This window comes from Gadus morhua, chromosome 7 (genome assembly GCF_902167405.1).
Source record: "Gadus morhua chromosome 7, gadMor3.0, whole genome shotgun sequence".
NCBI classification, from domain to species: Eukaryota; Metazoa; Chordata; class Actinopteri; order Gadiformes; family Gadidae; genus Gadus; species Gadus morhua.
In genome coordinates, this window is record NC_044054.1 from 8,434,355 (window position 1) to 8,450,482 (window position 16,128).

The 16,128-nt window shown below is 44.1% G+C and overlaps 1 protein-coding gene across 13 annotated transcripts in view; it reads right to left on the bottom strand.

The window, feature by feature from the left end:
• The window catches only part of LOC115546490 (ATP-dependent RNA helicase DDX3X), a 37,927-nt gene extending 22,960 nt beyond the window's left edge, over positions 1-14,967 (bottom strand). For 2 of the 13 annotated variants that reach the window (XM_030359996.1, XM_030359988.1), the window contains exons 1-8: positions 14,622-14,967; positions 9,929-9,980; positions 9,338-9,385; positions 6,140-6,196; positions 4,417-4,647; positions 3,764-3,878; positions 2,692-2,838; positions 530-629 (exon numbers count right to left, since the gene is read on the bottom strand). In XM_030359996.1, coding sequence (XP_030215856.1) covers positions 530-629; positions 2,692-2,838; positions 3,764-3,878; positions 4,417-4,647; positions 6,140-6,196; positions 9,338-9,385; positions 9,929-9,980; positions 14,622-14,666 — 795 coding nt within the window. In that variant the 5' untranslated portion in view covers positions 14,667-14,967. Of the gene's footprint in view, positions 1-529; positions 630-2,691; positions 2,839-3,763; positions 3,921-4,416; positions 4,648-6,139; positions 6,200-9,337; positions 9,386-9,928; positions 9,981-14,621 lie in introns of all 13 variants that reach the window. The other 11 variants (XM_030359992.1, XM_030359987.1, XM_030359986.1 and 8 more) reach the window with 8 other exon arrangements.
• Positions 14,968-16,128: the final 1,161 nt, after the last annotated feature.

The following is a 16,128-nucleotide window of genomic DNA, read 5'->3' on the forward strand; positions in this document are numbered from 1 at the left end:
AGCTGTGGTGAGCCGTGCAACAGCCAGGCTGTTTCTTCTTCACGGTTGAATTACTGCCAAACTGCTGACATGACTACAGGTAGCTCTCTTGCTCTAGCTCTCATGCGCCTAATTGGCGACTATTGTTGTCATCATGTGAAACGCTGCGCGGATCGGACCATATTTATTTCTCCCCTCCGATCTCCGATCCAGCGTAATGGGCCAATATCGGAAACGATACCGATGCCGGGGATCGGATCGGGACATCCCTAGCTAGGGGAAGACGCAGCATGATGCTAGTAGATGCAGTAGACTTTTAAGTGCCAGGACGTACAACATACAATAAGTGCGTATATTAAGTTCCAGGACGCACAAACATACAATAAATGCGTACATTAAATGCCAGGATGTACAAACATACATTAAGCGCGTATGAGGGGGTTGATTTTAGGAGTGTAAGGGAGGAGAAAGGGCGGTGGGGCGGTACAGGGAGTCTTGAGTCTCTTGCGGAAGCTAGTACAGACAGACAGACAGACAGACATGGACTCACACTCTCGATGTGATGCGGGCAGTTCTGGCCGGTGGCCTCCACAGGAATGTCGTCGTACTTCTCAAAGTTGATCCCGGTGTTGCTGCTGGAAAACAGCTCACTGGGAGGGGGAGGGGGGGGGGGGGGGGGGGGGGGAGAGAGAGACGGGTCACACGGTGCCTGTACTTCAGCCGGTTGGATCGCGCATGCTCAACTTTTCGCTGGGTCTCTGGAACCTTCTATAATACAAGTATGCTTGCCTGCCGACGTAACAACACAGACACCATGTTACAGACACGCAGCACAACATGGACACAGACACCATGTTTCAGACACACAGCACAACATGGACACACAGACACCATGTTACAGACACAGCACAACATGGACACACAGACACCATGTTACAGACACACAGCACAACATGGACACAGAGACACACAGCACAACATGGACAAAAAGACACCATGTTACAGACACACCACAACACGTACACACCACATCACAACATGGACAAAGACACAACAGAACACGGACACAAAGACACCACTTCACAACATGGACACAAAGACACAACATCACGGACACACCACAACACGGAAACAAAGACACCACATCACAGACACACCACAACACAGACACACCACAACATGGACACAAAGACACAACATCACAGACAGAAAAACAGCACATTTCAGACACAAAAACTAAACAGACACAAAAACAGAACACATCCCAGACAGAACATATTTAACACGAAAACAGAACACAAAACAGTCCCTCCAGAAAAATGCGGCGTTTTTTTGTGATTTATGTGGCCAAAAATCCTTGATTATGCGGCACGTTTTCTTAGAAAATGCGATGAAATATGCGGCATATTTATGCAATTTTATGCGATGAAATTGTGGGAACTCGCGAAAAAATGCGGGAACTTGCGAAAAAGAGGGGGAAAAGTGATTCCCCCAACACCCTGTTCTCACTAGGCTATTACCTTAATGTACAGAATCATTTCTTATTACTATCTATGAAAAACAAGCATACTACATCACAGCAAGTGCTCTGAATATTTACAATTTACAATTTGACCTGACGAGCTGGCTGTCGCCTTGCACGGTTGACTCTGCCGTCTGTGTGTCAATGTGTGTATTAAACGATGTAAGTCGCTTTGGATAAAAGCATCTGCTAAATGCCCTAATTGTAAATTGGAATATTTAAGTTCTAGTCTTGTTTTATTTGAGACCTTAAAACATGGCTCAAACTTACAAAACATTGAGTACAACTTCTGTAGCTTTACAAAAGAATCTGCTAAAACTTCTGTAAAAATGAATAAATAAAATATAAATAAATGTTCCTGTTTTACAGAGGAAGCTTCTCAAAAGAGTAGCAAAAAAGTGCAATCTTACAACTGTAAAGTTGAATCAACTCATTGAATGAAACTACAACAGTCCACTGTGAAAATGAAAACTAACTGCGTAGCCTCTAACACTAGCCAATCATTCCTCATCCTCCATCTCCTCTCCCTCAACGTCCATCTCTTTAACGCTCCTTGCATGTTTGGCTGCGGCAAAGTAGTTTTCCAGCGTCAACTTCCGCCTGTGGTCCAACACGCAGTTTCACGGAGTGCAAAATAATTTGCCCCCACTGTCGTTTAACAATCCGGGAAACTGCTTTGCACGGTCTTTTGCACTTATCTTTGTTGGCAAATGAGACCGCTTCATCTTGCCTTCATCACGGGGTTTGCGATGACGTTCACGTCGCGTAATTACGTCACTTCATAACGTTCCCATGGCAACAGGGGGAAATGGCAGCTTTTTTCGCGGAAATTGGCAGTTTATGCAGTGAAAGTGCGGCATATTTGAAAAAATGCGGCCCCCGCATGAATATGCAGACTTAGGCTGATTATGCGTTGAATTATGCGATCACATAATCGCGTTTTTCTGGAGGGACTGACAAAAACAGAACACATCACAGACGCACCACATCACAGACACACCACATCCCAGACACACACACACACACACACACACACCGCTTACACACACCAAGACTGAGTCACCACGAAGCACCACAACCCAGAAGCACCATGTCATAAACAGAAAGACACCTCACAGACACACCATCACAGACACACTACAACACAGACCACAACAAAGACACACCACGTCACAACACACATCACATACCTTTCGAGGCGTTCGTTTTGCGGGGTTTGTTTGGACCAGTCTTCGTCGTCTCTGCTCTCCTCAACCCAGCGACTGTTGCCTCCGCCTCCACCGCCGCCGCCTCCACCACCACCACCGCCGCCTCCGCCGAAGCCACCGCGGTCGAAACTGGCGAAACAAACACACAATGAAAAGGGGTTTCCTTGATGAAACCGGACCAGGATTCATTAAACAAATGCTAAATGGACTGCATTTAAATAGCGCTTTTTTGTAACCAGAGGCCACCCAAAGCGCTTTACATTATTGCCCCACGAGGAGCCGGGGATCGAACTAGCAACCTTGCGGTTACAAGCCAAGCCGCTCTACTTCCTGAGCTACTGCATTTCTACATTTCAGAGAACTGCGTTCATGCAGGGATCGTTTCCACAAAGCTGTGAAAATGGATGGATTTATCCAACGGTTTGGTTTATATGGTGCAACACCAGCAGTAGACTCCACTTACTCCACTCTAAATTAAAATAATGTGAAACAGCTTGCATTACCAAAAGGGCACGGTAGGGCAAGGTCAAATAAGCATTATCCGATATTTTATTCAACTATTTTATTTAGTTAGCACCGTAAATTATTCCGCGCTAACTCAAGGCCCCGTTGGCTTTTACGAATCTTTAAATCTATTGGAACATTTGATTATTGATTCTTTACATCCGTAAGAAGAAAGAGACAAGGCTTTCTGCGAGATACACAGCTGACTTCAGACCAGTACTACTTTCACAGAGATGGAAAACATACCAGGTAACTCTGGAGGTCACGCGGTAACTCCAGGGGTCACACTGCAACTCCAGGGGTCACGCGTTAACTCTGGAGGTCACATGGTAACTCCAGAGGTCACACTGTTACTCCAGGGGTCACACGGTAACTCTGGAGGTCACACGGTAACTCCAGAGGTCAGGTGTGAACTCTGGAGGTCACACGGTGACTCCAGGGGTCAGGTGTTAACTCTGGAGGTCACACGGTGACTCCAGGGGTCAGGGGTTAACTCTGGAGGTCACACGGTAATACTACACCCCCCCTCCTACAGCCTGCTCTTGCTTACCGTCCTCTGTTTGCGTTTCCGCGGTCGTTGAAGAAGGCCGACTTGCCGCGGTTGTTACCGAAGCCTCCGCCGCCGCCGCCGCCGTACGCCTCCTTTACAGTGTTCCAGCCGGCGTCTGTCGGCATGGTGACAAAGCCTTTAGTCGCTTGGCCGACGCCTCCGTTCAGAAAGACACATGTAGGTAGGTCAGCACGGAGGTTTACATTACAGGGCATTGAGGGGGCAAATCAGGGTGAACCACAGCACTCTAAATTGAAGGCGGTCGCCTAAGCAACACACGCCTGCCATCTTAACTACGACGTCAAAGAATATATAAGAAGATAACTTGAAAAATATATTCTTGTTGAAGGTGTTCATTTCAAAAAGCTGCTTATTTATTAGTCATATTATTATGATTTAATGTCTAGGGTTTCATTCCTAATTGTTGAACGTATTAGAGTGAGTTAGTCCAGTTAGTTACAGTCCAGTAACTTAGTTAGTCCAGTTAGTTCCAGTAACAGTCCAGTTAGTTCCTGTTACAGTCTAGTTAGTTAGTTAGTTCCAGTTACAATCTAGTTGGTTACAGTCTAGTAAGTTACAGTTCAGTTAATTAGTTTAGTTAGTCCAGTTACAGTCTAGTTAGTTTCAGATAGTTAGTTACTGTCGAGGCTCACCTTTATTCTCGTAGCCGGCGAACGCCATGGGCTGCATGGGGTTGATGGGGCTGATGGGGTTGAAGGTGCCGCCGCCCCTGTTGCCGCGGTATCCCCCTCCGCCTCCGCTGAGGCCCCGCCCCCGCTCCATTCGCGGCGGCCCGCGGTTGAAGGTGTTAGCGCCGTTGAGCCGGTTGTCGTGGTAGCCGTTCACAAAGGTGTTGCGGCCGCCGTCCCAGCCGCCCACGCCGTCTGCGGGGCCAACACACACACGCAGTCGTGAACGGCGACGCAGAGAAGGCTTCCGTAAAGGCTTAGTTGGGATTGGATATGAAGGACCACGCAGACGCTTCGACACAGTGGTGAACCTGTTTTGGTACTGCGTTGGGTTTTAGTGAGCGGACCAATCACAGCCCTTGCTGCGCCTCGACGCAAGGTAGGGGTAAACGGTGTAAACGGTACAGAAACCGTTGGACAATTGTTGTGTGAAACACGTTACACAGTAAGTAACGCGTTGCTACAGTAACTACTTTTTCATGTAAAAGGTCAAGTTACACACAACTACTGAAAATGTAACGAAACGTAGTTCCCTTTTCAATTCGGCACAACGTTACTTTTCCAAGGGACAGATTTGACAGCATACTGCCTTCTCAGGCAGTATGCTGTCCCTTCACGAGCTCTTATTCAACACCGTACGAGACGGACGCTGGCAGCGTGAAGCCGTCTCTGCATTTCGTCCAGAGACGTCGCTTCCGCACGCATTATCCAAAGCCAGTCCTTCCTTCCAAAAAAGCCAGCATGGAACGAGATAACAAACACCGTCACTGTTTAGCTGTGCAAGGAAATGGTTCCCTTTCAAAATGTTGATAGAAAGGGCTTTAAAGAGATGGTCAAAACACTCAATCCGAGGTACGCGTTAGCTGCTCGCACACTTCAGCCAAATTGAGATACCAAAACTATAAGCAAGCATGTGGAGAAAGAAATCCATGCTATTAAACATCAGTGGTTTTCAGAGATGGAAGTAACTTGAGAAAAGATTTAGCTTTTTTTTTTCTTGCAGTATTGCTGCCTAACCAGCAATTGACCCCTTCAGAAGCATTGAAATCAAAATTAGAAGATCAAATTAACATACCGGGATATAATACCGTTTCCGTCTATGCCTCAAATCATACCGCGATATTCATTTTAGTCCATACCGCCCTACAGCCCTAACGCACGGTAACCATTTTTGGGAGGTGCACGTCCCGCTCTTGCGGTGGACGCAGGGAGGGTCCGCAAGGAGGCAAGGGGTCAAGGGTAAACCCCTTGCGTTGCGTCGATGTGGAACCATAACTATGCCTTTAGTGTTTAAATGTCTAAATTATAGAATAAAAAGTATATTATATTATATCGCAGGTTCAGACGTAGTAGATGGACTATAATTCCATCTCTAGTTTTTGTGATAATCAGCCGGCTAAAATATTCAATAAAACCCCCAACAGGAGGAGCATGGGCGTCGCATCTTAACAGATCACAGCCCCCGGGATTGGGATCAGGGTTGCCAGATTCTGACAACCCTGGCTGCAGTGTGCTGCACACGGGTTGCCAGATTGGGAGGGGAAATCTGGCCCAATGTCCCCAAAATGACACAGGAGCTAGTTTCATCGTTTGGCAATCAGGAATACACAGTAGCATCACGTGTTCCTAAATTCAAAATATCAGTGTTCTGGTCCTGGGTGGGAGTGGGGGGTTGACCAATACTTACAGTTGGGCCCGGGAGTCATGGCGAAGCCGGGCTGTCGTCCGGCAGAGAACGCATTTCCTGCTGAAGACAAACATTGGTGAGTAGACGTAGACAACAGAAATCAACACGACGACACAAAAGTGGGTTAGTCCGTCGAAACAGGCCATCAGCCAAAACAGGAAGCAAGGATAGCTGCAGTGGGGGGGGGCGCCACCAAGGAAATACAAATCAAGCGCACCTTGGTCACTCCATTGATTTTAGGCATTTGTCGTTTTTTGCTGAACCCGACGTGTGATAGTATTGGAATTAAAAGAAGTGATCCCATTGCAGGTTGTAAAAGAGCACTACTCCATAGGCTCCCAGCTGCAGGAGGGAGAGGGTCGAGTTAATTTGCCTGATATGGAATCATTAACGATTTAAGCCTGCAGTGTATAAGCGAGGGGGGGGGGGAAGGGGGGGGGGGAGAGAGAGAGAGAGAGAGAGAGAGAGAGAGAGAGAGAGAGAGAGAGAGAGAGAGAGAGAGAGAGAGAGAGAGAGAGAGAGAGAGAGAGAGAGAGAGAGAGAGAGAGAGAGAGAGAGAGAGAGAGAGAGAGAGAGAGAGAGAGAGAGAGAGAGAGAGAGAGAGAGAGAGAGAGAGAGAGAGAGAGAATATATGTTTTACTGATATTGATTAATATCGCATGTGTAATTAATTTTACGTGTAAATTAAATACACATAAAAAATATTGAAGGCTCCTTAGTTCCTTTAATTTAATTATCATATGGTTTGATTGACTAGACTTATAAGATCGAGGGTACAAACAGCCCCGGGTTTTCCAAACTTTGAACTAGCCCGACTTAAGGATGACTTCTACGTCGTAACTTAATGAACATTTACGAGGCTCAAAACTTATGGATACCAAAGAAATCGTCAGTCTTGCAGCATTTGGTTTAAAAGGAAATAAATCATCTTTTTCTTTTAAAAAAGGGGGCCATGTACCACTGGTTGTATCCATCATTATTGCGACACCACACGTAAGTGTGTCCACCTAGATGCATGATGGGAAGACCAGTATAAGCTGTGGATCGTACCAATTGGTAGGATAAAACAACCGACCAGCCTAGCCAGTGGAGTGTCCCAACTGGTTTTATAGACAGACCAGCCTACAGTGGACTGTACCAACTGGTTGGACAGAAAGACCAGCCTTCCCAGTGGACTGTACAGATTGGTAGGATAGCTAGATGAGCCAACCTTTAGGACTTTAGTAACTTGAAGGGTAGCTAGACCAGCCTACCCAGTGGACTGTACCAACTGGTCGGACAGACCGACCAGCCTACCCAGTGGACTGTACCAACTGGTAGGACAGGCCGACCAGCCTACCCAGTGGACTGTACCAACTGGTAGGACAGGCCGACCAGCCTACCCAGTGGACTGTACCAACTGGTCGGATAGATCGACCAGCCGTCCAGTCTACCAATTGGACTGCACCAACTGGTAGGATAGCTCTACCTAGTGGACTGTCCCAAATCGGTAGACTAATGGGGACAGTTTGAAAAAGGCTTGTAATCAACATCACACCCGATGGCAGACAGAAACCCCTAAAGGCGTTTGAAAGCGGAGATTTCAACTTCTAAGCAATGTAGTGTAAGGGGAAGTCATTTTGACCCACCGGAAACGATTAAGGAAGCATATTATGCACTTGGTCATGCACAGAGATGCAGAGTTAATGCGACAGCTGAACCAGAGGTGGATTACGAGGCAGTAGAGAAGACTATGTTGATTTGAGTATGTTTGCAGATAGCTCATAAGCCATTGTGCACAAATCTTTTCAAACAAAAAAAAAAAAAATGATGGCAGGCGAGTTACCATTGGGGCTCTACGGGGAGTAGATTCCACTGAAAGGGGGGGGTTCACACCAAAAGCGAAGCAAGTTTTTGGCGCAACGCTAGGGCTGTGCAATCTATCGAAATCCTAGAGTGATTTTTGGCTCAAACAATATCAAAACTAATCGAATCGAGTTGAAACAGCTGGAGACATATTTGTTAATTATTTGCAATTTGAACATTGTGGTTATTATTTTAAGTGGAAATTTCAAAGATCTGTTAAAAACGCATCATGTTTTCAATCGCAAAAATCATCGTGATTTCAATATTGACTACAAGAATCGTGATTAAACTTTTTATACGTTTTCAGCTGTGCTCATATAATTGCAAAAGGGTTTTCTATCAATCAATTAGCCATTTAACACGATTAAACAATGTACCATTAGAACACAGGTGTGATGGTGGCTGGAAGTAGGCCTCTGTACACCTATGTAGATATTTCATTAAAAATAAGCCGTTTACAGCTAGAATAGTCATTGACCCGATAACAATGTCTAGACTGTATTTCTGATTAATTTACTTTACTTCATTCACTTATCTTCATTGAAACAAACTGTGCTCTTCTTTCTAAAATAAGGACCTTTCTAAGGCTGAATCCGAATACTCATACTTGACTACTATATAGTATGCATTTTGTAGTACGCCAAAAATATAGCGCGTCCGAATGCTCAGTACGCATTGTGTAGTACGGAAGACGTTTCCGAATGCGTACTACCGCCAAAGTAAACCACGGAGTTCACTACGCTATCCCACAATGCAACCGGAGTCTGGTAACGAACGAAAAGAAGAGATGGCTGACCCGACACCACCAGAAAGACGTCGTAGAAAGCGGCGAAAAAATGAGACATTAAAATGAGTAAAATAGTAAAGTAAGTAATTAAGTAAAAATTGACATTTTTAATTTAATAGCAACGATGACAAGACGGAAAACAGGTAACTTATCAAGGTAATTTTGCCGGCATCTGAGGGGAGATACGCCATCTCCAAACAGCTGGTGGAGTTTCGGCGATGTTCGGAAGCGTTCTGAGGCGTTCTACGCATAGCTGCAGACCGTACTACACTGTCAAGTGTAGTACCGTCAAGTAGTAGACACTGAAGAGAAATAGTATGTACTAAGTATTCGGATTCAGCCTAAATGACCCCAAACGGTAGTGTCTACAGTCGCAAGCATGGTCAGCTCGGCTTTTGCTGGCGGCGCCAAATGTAGAGTAAATGTTTGCCATTTGCGAGTACAAACTCCCGCGAGTAACACCCCTTGAATTTCGCTTGGCTTTTGGTGTGAACACACGGCCTTTAGAAGTGATATAGATAGATGGTTTGGTCCGGGCCCTGTATACGAGCTTGTTTAAGACTCACCATTTTGGGGAATTTCGTTGTTCCTTAAATGTGGAGGAATGTACCGCCCTGGGGGGTGAAAGAGTCTGGTTCAACAACTTTAAAGCTAAATTGTAAATTTTAGTTTGTTCATATTATTATCGTCAACTCATTTTCTGTACATGTAGACTTTAAAAACTTTTCAACTGCATCTCATTACTCATTCTTATCCCTTTACTGAAACACCCAAATTACACCGACATTACAGTAACGATAATTATTCCCTTTTATGTATTATGTTGTAATTGTATGCCCTTTGTGTCTTGTGCTTTGTTTTGTGCTTTTGTTGTCTGGCCGTTTGCTTCTGTCTTGTTCCGTTTATCTTCTTTGTATGCGAATAATGTTTTTGGAGGTATTTGTTCAGGACCTCGGAAACGAGATGTTACATCTCAAGGGGTTATCATGATCAAATAATTTCAAATCATTATTATTTATTGATTTTAAATCGCACAAAAAAAGTTGACATCTGCAAAAGATGTTTGGGCCAACATTTGGCTTGAGCTCCAGGCATTCAGAAGGACACTTCAGACATGATATCTGGGGAATGAGGACCGGAGGGACACGATTACTTACTGCCAGTGCCGCCACCCTGACCTTCTGCCGCTGCCAAGTCCAGGACAGCGAGCTGGGGGAACACAGGGGACAGACAGGTGAGTGCACACGTACCCACTCAGCAGACATCTATACAAACAAGGGCTGAACGATTCAGCAAATTCAAACCGATAGCGCGATGTCATAGAACGGATGGCGAGGCTGTGATATAAATAATTGCTTGTTTTGTTTTGTTACTGTTACTGACTGGAGATCTGCAAGTTCGTATAGATTCATCTTTTTACAATCTAATAATTAAATAAAGATGTTATATCAATTCATGCATCAATTCATCTCGTCATACCTGGCCTAAAGGAAAGAGCAGTTTATATGCATGTTATAATACAGAACATAAGGAACTTTAAAAGAAAAAATTGCTATCACAATATTGGTCTAACCCCCAAATTGTTCAGCCCCTTTGTGTAACGTAAATCTGTTTTTGAAAGAAGGAGAAAGGGGAATCCGTGAAAAAGAAAGCGCATCCAGAAACACCAAAATGCCATCAGTTTCAGATATATATCAGAATGGGATTCACCTCAACATGCTCTGACCCTCACCTGGCTTATTTTGTGTGGGGGAATTAGCCACCAGTTGCATGAAGCCCAGGCCCATGTTTCTGACTAAATTGTGAGTATTTGCACCCTTTTAATGTTCATGTCTACACTGCCTAATATAACTCGCTCACATTATTTACGTTAAGTGTATACATTTTTCTCCCAATAATATCTTGTTCAATTGAAGGGGGTACTCAGCTGAAAACAATTCTTAGAGGGGGTTCACTAGTAGGGAAAGTTTGATAACCACTGAACTAGGAAGCAAGTCATTCCATCAAGCCGCTCACAATGCATCCTGGGTAAACTACCAACCGGCAAATGCTATTCATTAAAAACTGCATTCATGAAAAATATACTTCTATAGGTGAAAATCATTACGTTGATTATGTTAGGGTTAGGTTATTTTGAGTAAGCTGAGCCGGCGAAAATACGTTGTGTCCCTTTAAAGGGGTAGTTCGGAATTTTGGACATAGGGCCTGATTCTGAAGTGAGCATTGGTATTCTTTATCACTGGAGACAGTTTAACACATTTCATTCAGTCCTTCTAGTTGCAGAGTTCGCTCGTGCTAGGCTAGCGCACGTCAACGGGCAATGCTAGCCTGCTATTAAAAACAGTGTTACCCACTCCACAGTACACCCGAGGTAAATCAATTACAACGACAGACTATAAATTTAAATGTCTGTTTATAGAATAATGTTAGAAATAAAACCAACCTTGCATTGCATTGCATTTTGAGGGAATTGCTGGGTCACAGCAGCAGTGTTATATTCCTGGTAGTAGGCTACGGCAGCGGCGGACTGATACCTAGGTTACCGGCTCTAGTTTGTTTACCTGCCGCTGTCATTGCTACAAACGCAGAGTACAGTGAACGAAGGAATTCTATTAGCGTATTCAATTAACAAGATATGGCCACGTTTGGAGGACTTAGCGATGCATCTGCTTTTGAAGACGATTATGTTTTTGTTGTAAAAAACGAATTTGTTGTATCCAACGAACCGTACATGTACGAGCCGGTGTTTCGATGTTCAAGCCAGCAGCAACAAGCCACAGTTGAGTCCTTTCTGGATCTCGCACTGGAAATTGGTGGAAACTTTGTGGTGCCCATCTGTAGCGTATATTTCTACAATTTCTAAAAGCACACTGAACCACCACATGTTGCTTAGTCGTTCAATTGCGCTTCTGTCCCACGCTTCTCTGTTTACGTTCTTCTGTCGTGATTCGGTTACAAAACTAACCGGCACATAGTAAAATTCCGCTTCTGCTGAGAAAGTAGTCCCTCGATGATTAATGCGATGCAAGGTTAGTTTTATTTCTTACATTATTCTATCAACACAGACATTTAAATCTATAGTCTGGCGTTATAATTGATTTACCTCGGGTGTACTGTGGAGTGGGTAAGACTGTTTTTAATAGCAGGCTAGCATTGCCCGTTGCCGTGCGCTAGCCTAGCACGAGCGAACTCTGCAACTAGAAGGACTGAATGAAATGTGTTGAAAACTGTCTCCAGTGATAAAGAATACCAATGCTCACTTCAGAATCAGGCCCCATGTCCAAAATTCCGAACTACCCCTTTAAGAAAAGACGCAACGGCATGTAAACACTGCACGACGGAGTTTGCATCAATATGTTCAATATGTTCAGATGTAAAAGGGACATTGAATATAATTAACCTCACTAACATATGGAGGAGTGGGATTAGTATTCATTTGAATGAGTCAGTCCAACACACTGATGCACTCGCGCACCAAGGAAAGTAGCTGTAACGGATAACACCATAGACTGTATGAAACGCACAAGGCCAACACATATTTAATCCAACATATAACCAAATGGAACAGTATCACTTGGGATGCACTCCATCATTCATAACAATTATCATTCAGACTGATATGCAATAACGTGATGTCGTTTTTTGGACATATCGTCCAGCCCTAGTCTGAAACGCAAGACTATCTGTTTCTAGTGAACTGTGCTGTAGGAGATCATTTAGCTTTGAGACGCGCGTCTGTCGTGTGTCTGTCTGAAACGTGTGTCTGTTACGAGTATCATTAACCCTCAAACGTGGGCTTCATGGAGAGCTTGTTGTACGTCAGGACAGCCAATGGGAGGCGCGTGTTTGAGCTAAAGGATCATCCATCCGTCTGATTTTCCCTCATTTCCCGTCTGGGAACAATAAAGAATCAAGATCATGCCATCGTGATCTGCACAAATCCACAGGGATCCCATTTGTGTGAGTGAGGGGGTGACGACCCTTCCAGTGATGACAACAGCCCGTTAACAAGGCACGAAGCTGAATAGCCTGTTGATTTTTCTTGAGGGATTATACCAGGCATAAGCCATTTTGAGAATCTGCCTCTTCTGACATCACAAGTGGGCGTGTCGTCCTCCTAGATATGTGCTGGATAGAACAATCTACCAGCCTACACAGTGGACACTGGACAGTGGCAAAACGTTGCTGATCTATCCATCATACATTTAGGCGGACACGCCCACTTGAGGCTGATTTTCATTACGGCTTGTAACGGCTAATCACACTCACACCTGGTGGTGTAATATGTCACCTTTAAGTCAAATATACCAACGCTTGCCTGGTCAGCCTTATCTAGTCCACAATGACGCAGAGGGAAATGATGGGGTTGTGGGGAAGACAGACAATGATGTCATGATGGGTGAAACAGGCCTTGCACATTGACAGCCTGGTGCTGATTTTAATTTCTCATATATTTATTTACTTTATTATTATCACTATTTAGTATTGTTATCTGTGCTGCTACTTATCTTTATGTACTTTATCGTGTTGCTGCTATGTGGCTGTTGGGGAACCAACCCTAAGAATTGTACACGTGTTCTTGCGTAGAGCAAGATGTAATAAAAGGGAAACTGACTGATTTGAAACGGCATCTAAATACAGCTAAGCTAAAACATAGAGCTAAATAGAAACTACATATAAAATAGACACACGTCAAGGAAATGAACAAATAAAAATAAACCAAAGAAATTAATAACTAAAGGTTGAGGTCATGAGTGTCTCCACCACGAGCCAAATAAAAAATATAAGTATGCGTTTATTTTACACATACATATACAAAGTATATTTATTTATCGAAAGATAAAATATTAATCTAAAAGTGAATTTTACACATACATATACAAAGAATATATTAAGTACATGTATTTAGCCAAATATAAAATACAAACAGAAAAGTGTTTCTTACACCCTGAATACATATACAAAGTATATGTAATCGGCCAAATATAAAAAAATATATAAGTATATATACAAAGTATACGTATTTAGGGGGAGGACTGATGGCTGCTTCACCAGCTCAGACTCCATCCTACCTCCATTTTATCTGCACAACAAACGCACTAATGCTGACCGCGGGGGGCGCTTCATCAAGCGGTCAGAGCGGGCCGCTGGATCCCGGGTCTCGAGTTAGGCGGGCGGGGCGAAACAAGCGGCTTGCCTTCTGGGCGCTTATCGACGTAAATAAAACGTGCGTATCTCGCAGTGTCGTGCAATACGTGTTATTTGACGTGCACAACATAATTCGATGTGTAAAAAAAACGTGTTTCAATCGAATTCAGGTGTTTACGTGCGTCTAACCCCCTACCAAAACCGTTCGGTTAACGTCAACGTATCGTTAACCCCGCCCCTCTCCGCGGCCAGGGGAACAAGCGCACCCCGTGCCAACTAGCGAGGTAGCATCAGCTTAGCGAAGGAATGCTACTAACACACTAAACCCAAGCGTTAGAAACAATCGGAAGCATGCAATATAATATATCATTTATAGAATATCAATGAATACCGCGTAGACCGCATCAGGACATTTCTATATAGATATGTTATTCCGCTGGTGAACGCGTCACAAGGCCAGGCTGCTGCAGGACATTCACACCGAACGCGCTGTGCAGTGTGGCTCGGCGCCGCCTGCGGTATGTTCCGAGCGCTGATTGGAGCGGAAAGGAAGCGCCTCCGCTTGCGCTCCGCGCTTCAGCCACGGTGTGTTGCGGCCGTTAGCATTCGGCTTCTGGTTTAGCCATAATGAGCTAGCTGAAGCTAACACGACGATCGGGAAAAGCGCCGGGAACAGACTGCGGATTATGTTGAAAGCCTTACCTGCTGCTCTAGACCGTGGACATTGTCGACGGCCACATGACTCATAACTATTGAATATGGAGGAAAAATGTTGACGTTGGAAAGGGGTCTCTTTGTTTGCCGGGTTGATGTGAACGCTGCGTTAGCCCCGCTGCGCGTCGTCTGTGCGGCTTCTCTTCTCTCTTCTCTCTCTCTCTTGTGGGTCACTAGGAACGAGTCAGGTTGCAAATTCTACTGTCGTGTTTTACTTTTGGGTGGATTATTTTATTTTTCTTGCTACGACGGCCGCAACACATCCAGACTCAGCTGACGCTGCTGTGCTTCCAGCTCCGTGCTGTGAGTCAGATAGCAAGCTCTGTGATTGGCTCCCCCTGACCCGAGACTTCCAACGTATCGCGATATATAGAGCTACTGTGTATAAAAAAATAAATAACACAGCATCTGTCGAATATGGAGTCAGAAATGTACACATTTAGACTAAATAAATATACAATAACACCACACAATGACACATCAGAAGCCTATTCCAACGTGAAAGTTAGAGTAGTAGTTAGCATATGTGTACCATTTGACCTCATGTCCATATAGACTTCATCTCCATGTGACTTCATGTCCATATAGACCACATCTCCATGTGACTTCACGTCCATGTGACACACTCTTTAATCATTGTTTGTAGTTTTAGAAATAACTCTAAGACAAGAAACACCATTTAAAAAGTTCATAAAGGTTAATAAGGATCCAACCAAATACAACGTAATTGATCTATTTAAAAACATTGACACAATTCAACTAATCGTATAAAACGTATGGTTAATAAGAACATGTAAAAGAGCAGTTTGCCAGTTTTATATTTAATCAGCATAAATGTCATTAATCCTTACACTTTGGATGAGTATCACTAAAATTACTTTTTTGTGAGGAATAATGAGATTACTTCATATAGTCTTCATCTCCAAATGACTTGTGATGACGATGGGACCCCTGGGAAACCTGTGAATCCTCTCCTCCCACTTTGAGTACCATTAGTGGGAATGTTCATCTTAGTACTGGTACTGGGACTGTTCATCTTAGTACTGTAGTGGGAATGTTAATTTTAGTACTGGTAGAGGGAATGTTCATACTGGCAGTGGGAATGTTCATATTATACTGGCAGAGGGACTGGTACTCTTTGAAAGAGGCCTCTTTTTTGGCTCCACCGCTAAGATGCATTAAAGATGCAAGATGATTTAGTCTGTTGATTAACCCAGTAGGTGATAGGGTTAGGGTTAGGCCTGTCCCCATATTAAGGTTATAGCCAGAGAAGGGTTAGGTTTAGGGGGTTAGGGTTAAACCCTGTTTGTTCGAACCCCGGTCAGACTAAACAAAGGAACATCTACGGAAGCTGCTAAATACTGATTTGGAATATAATGGATGTCATGGGATGGCAAACTGGCCAATTTTTAGGATGGTATCAAATGGCATTTGATGCCATTTGCGAGGAAATCAGCCCTGATTCTAAAATCAGGGCTGATTTACTGATCAAGAC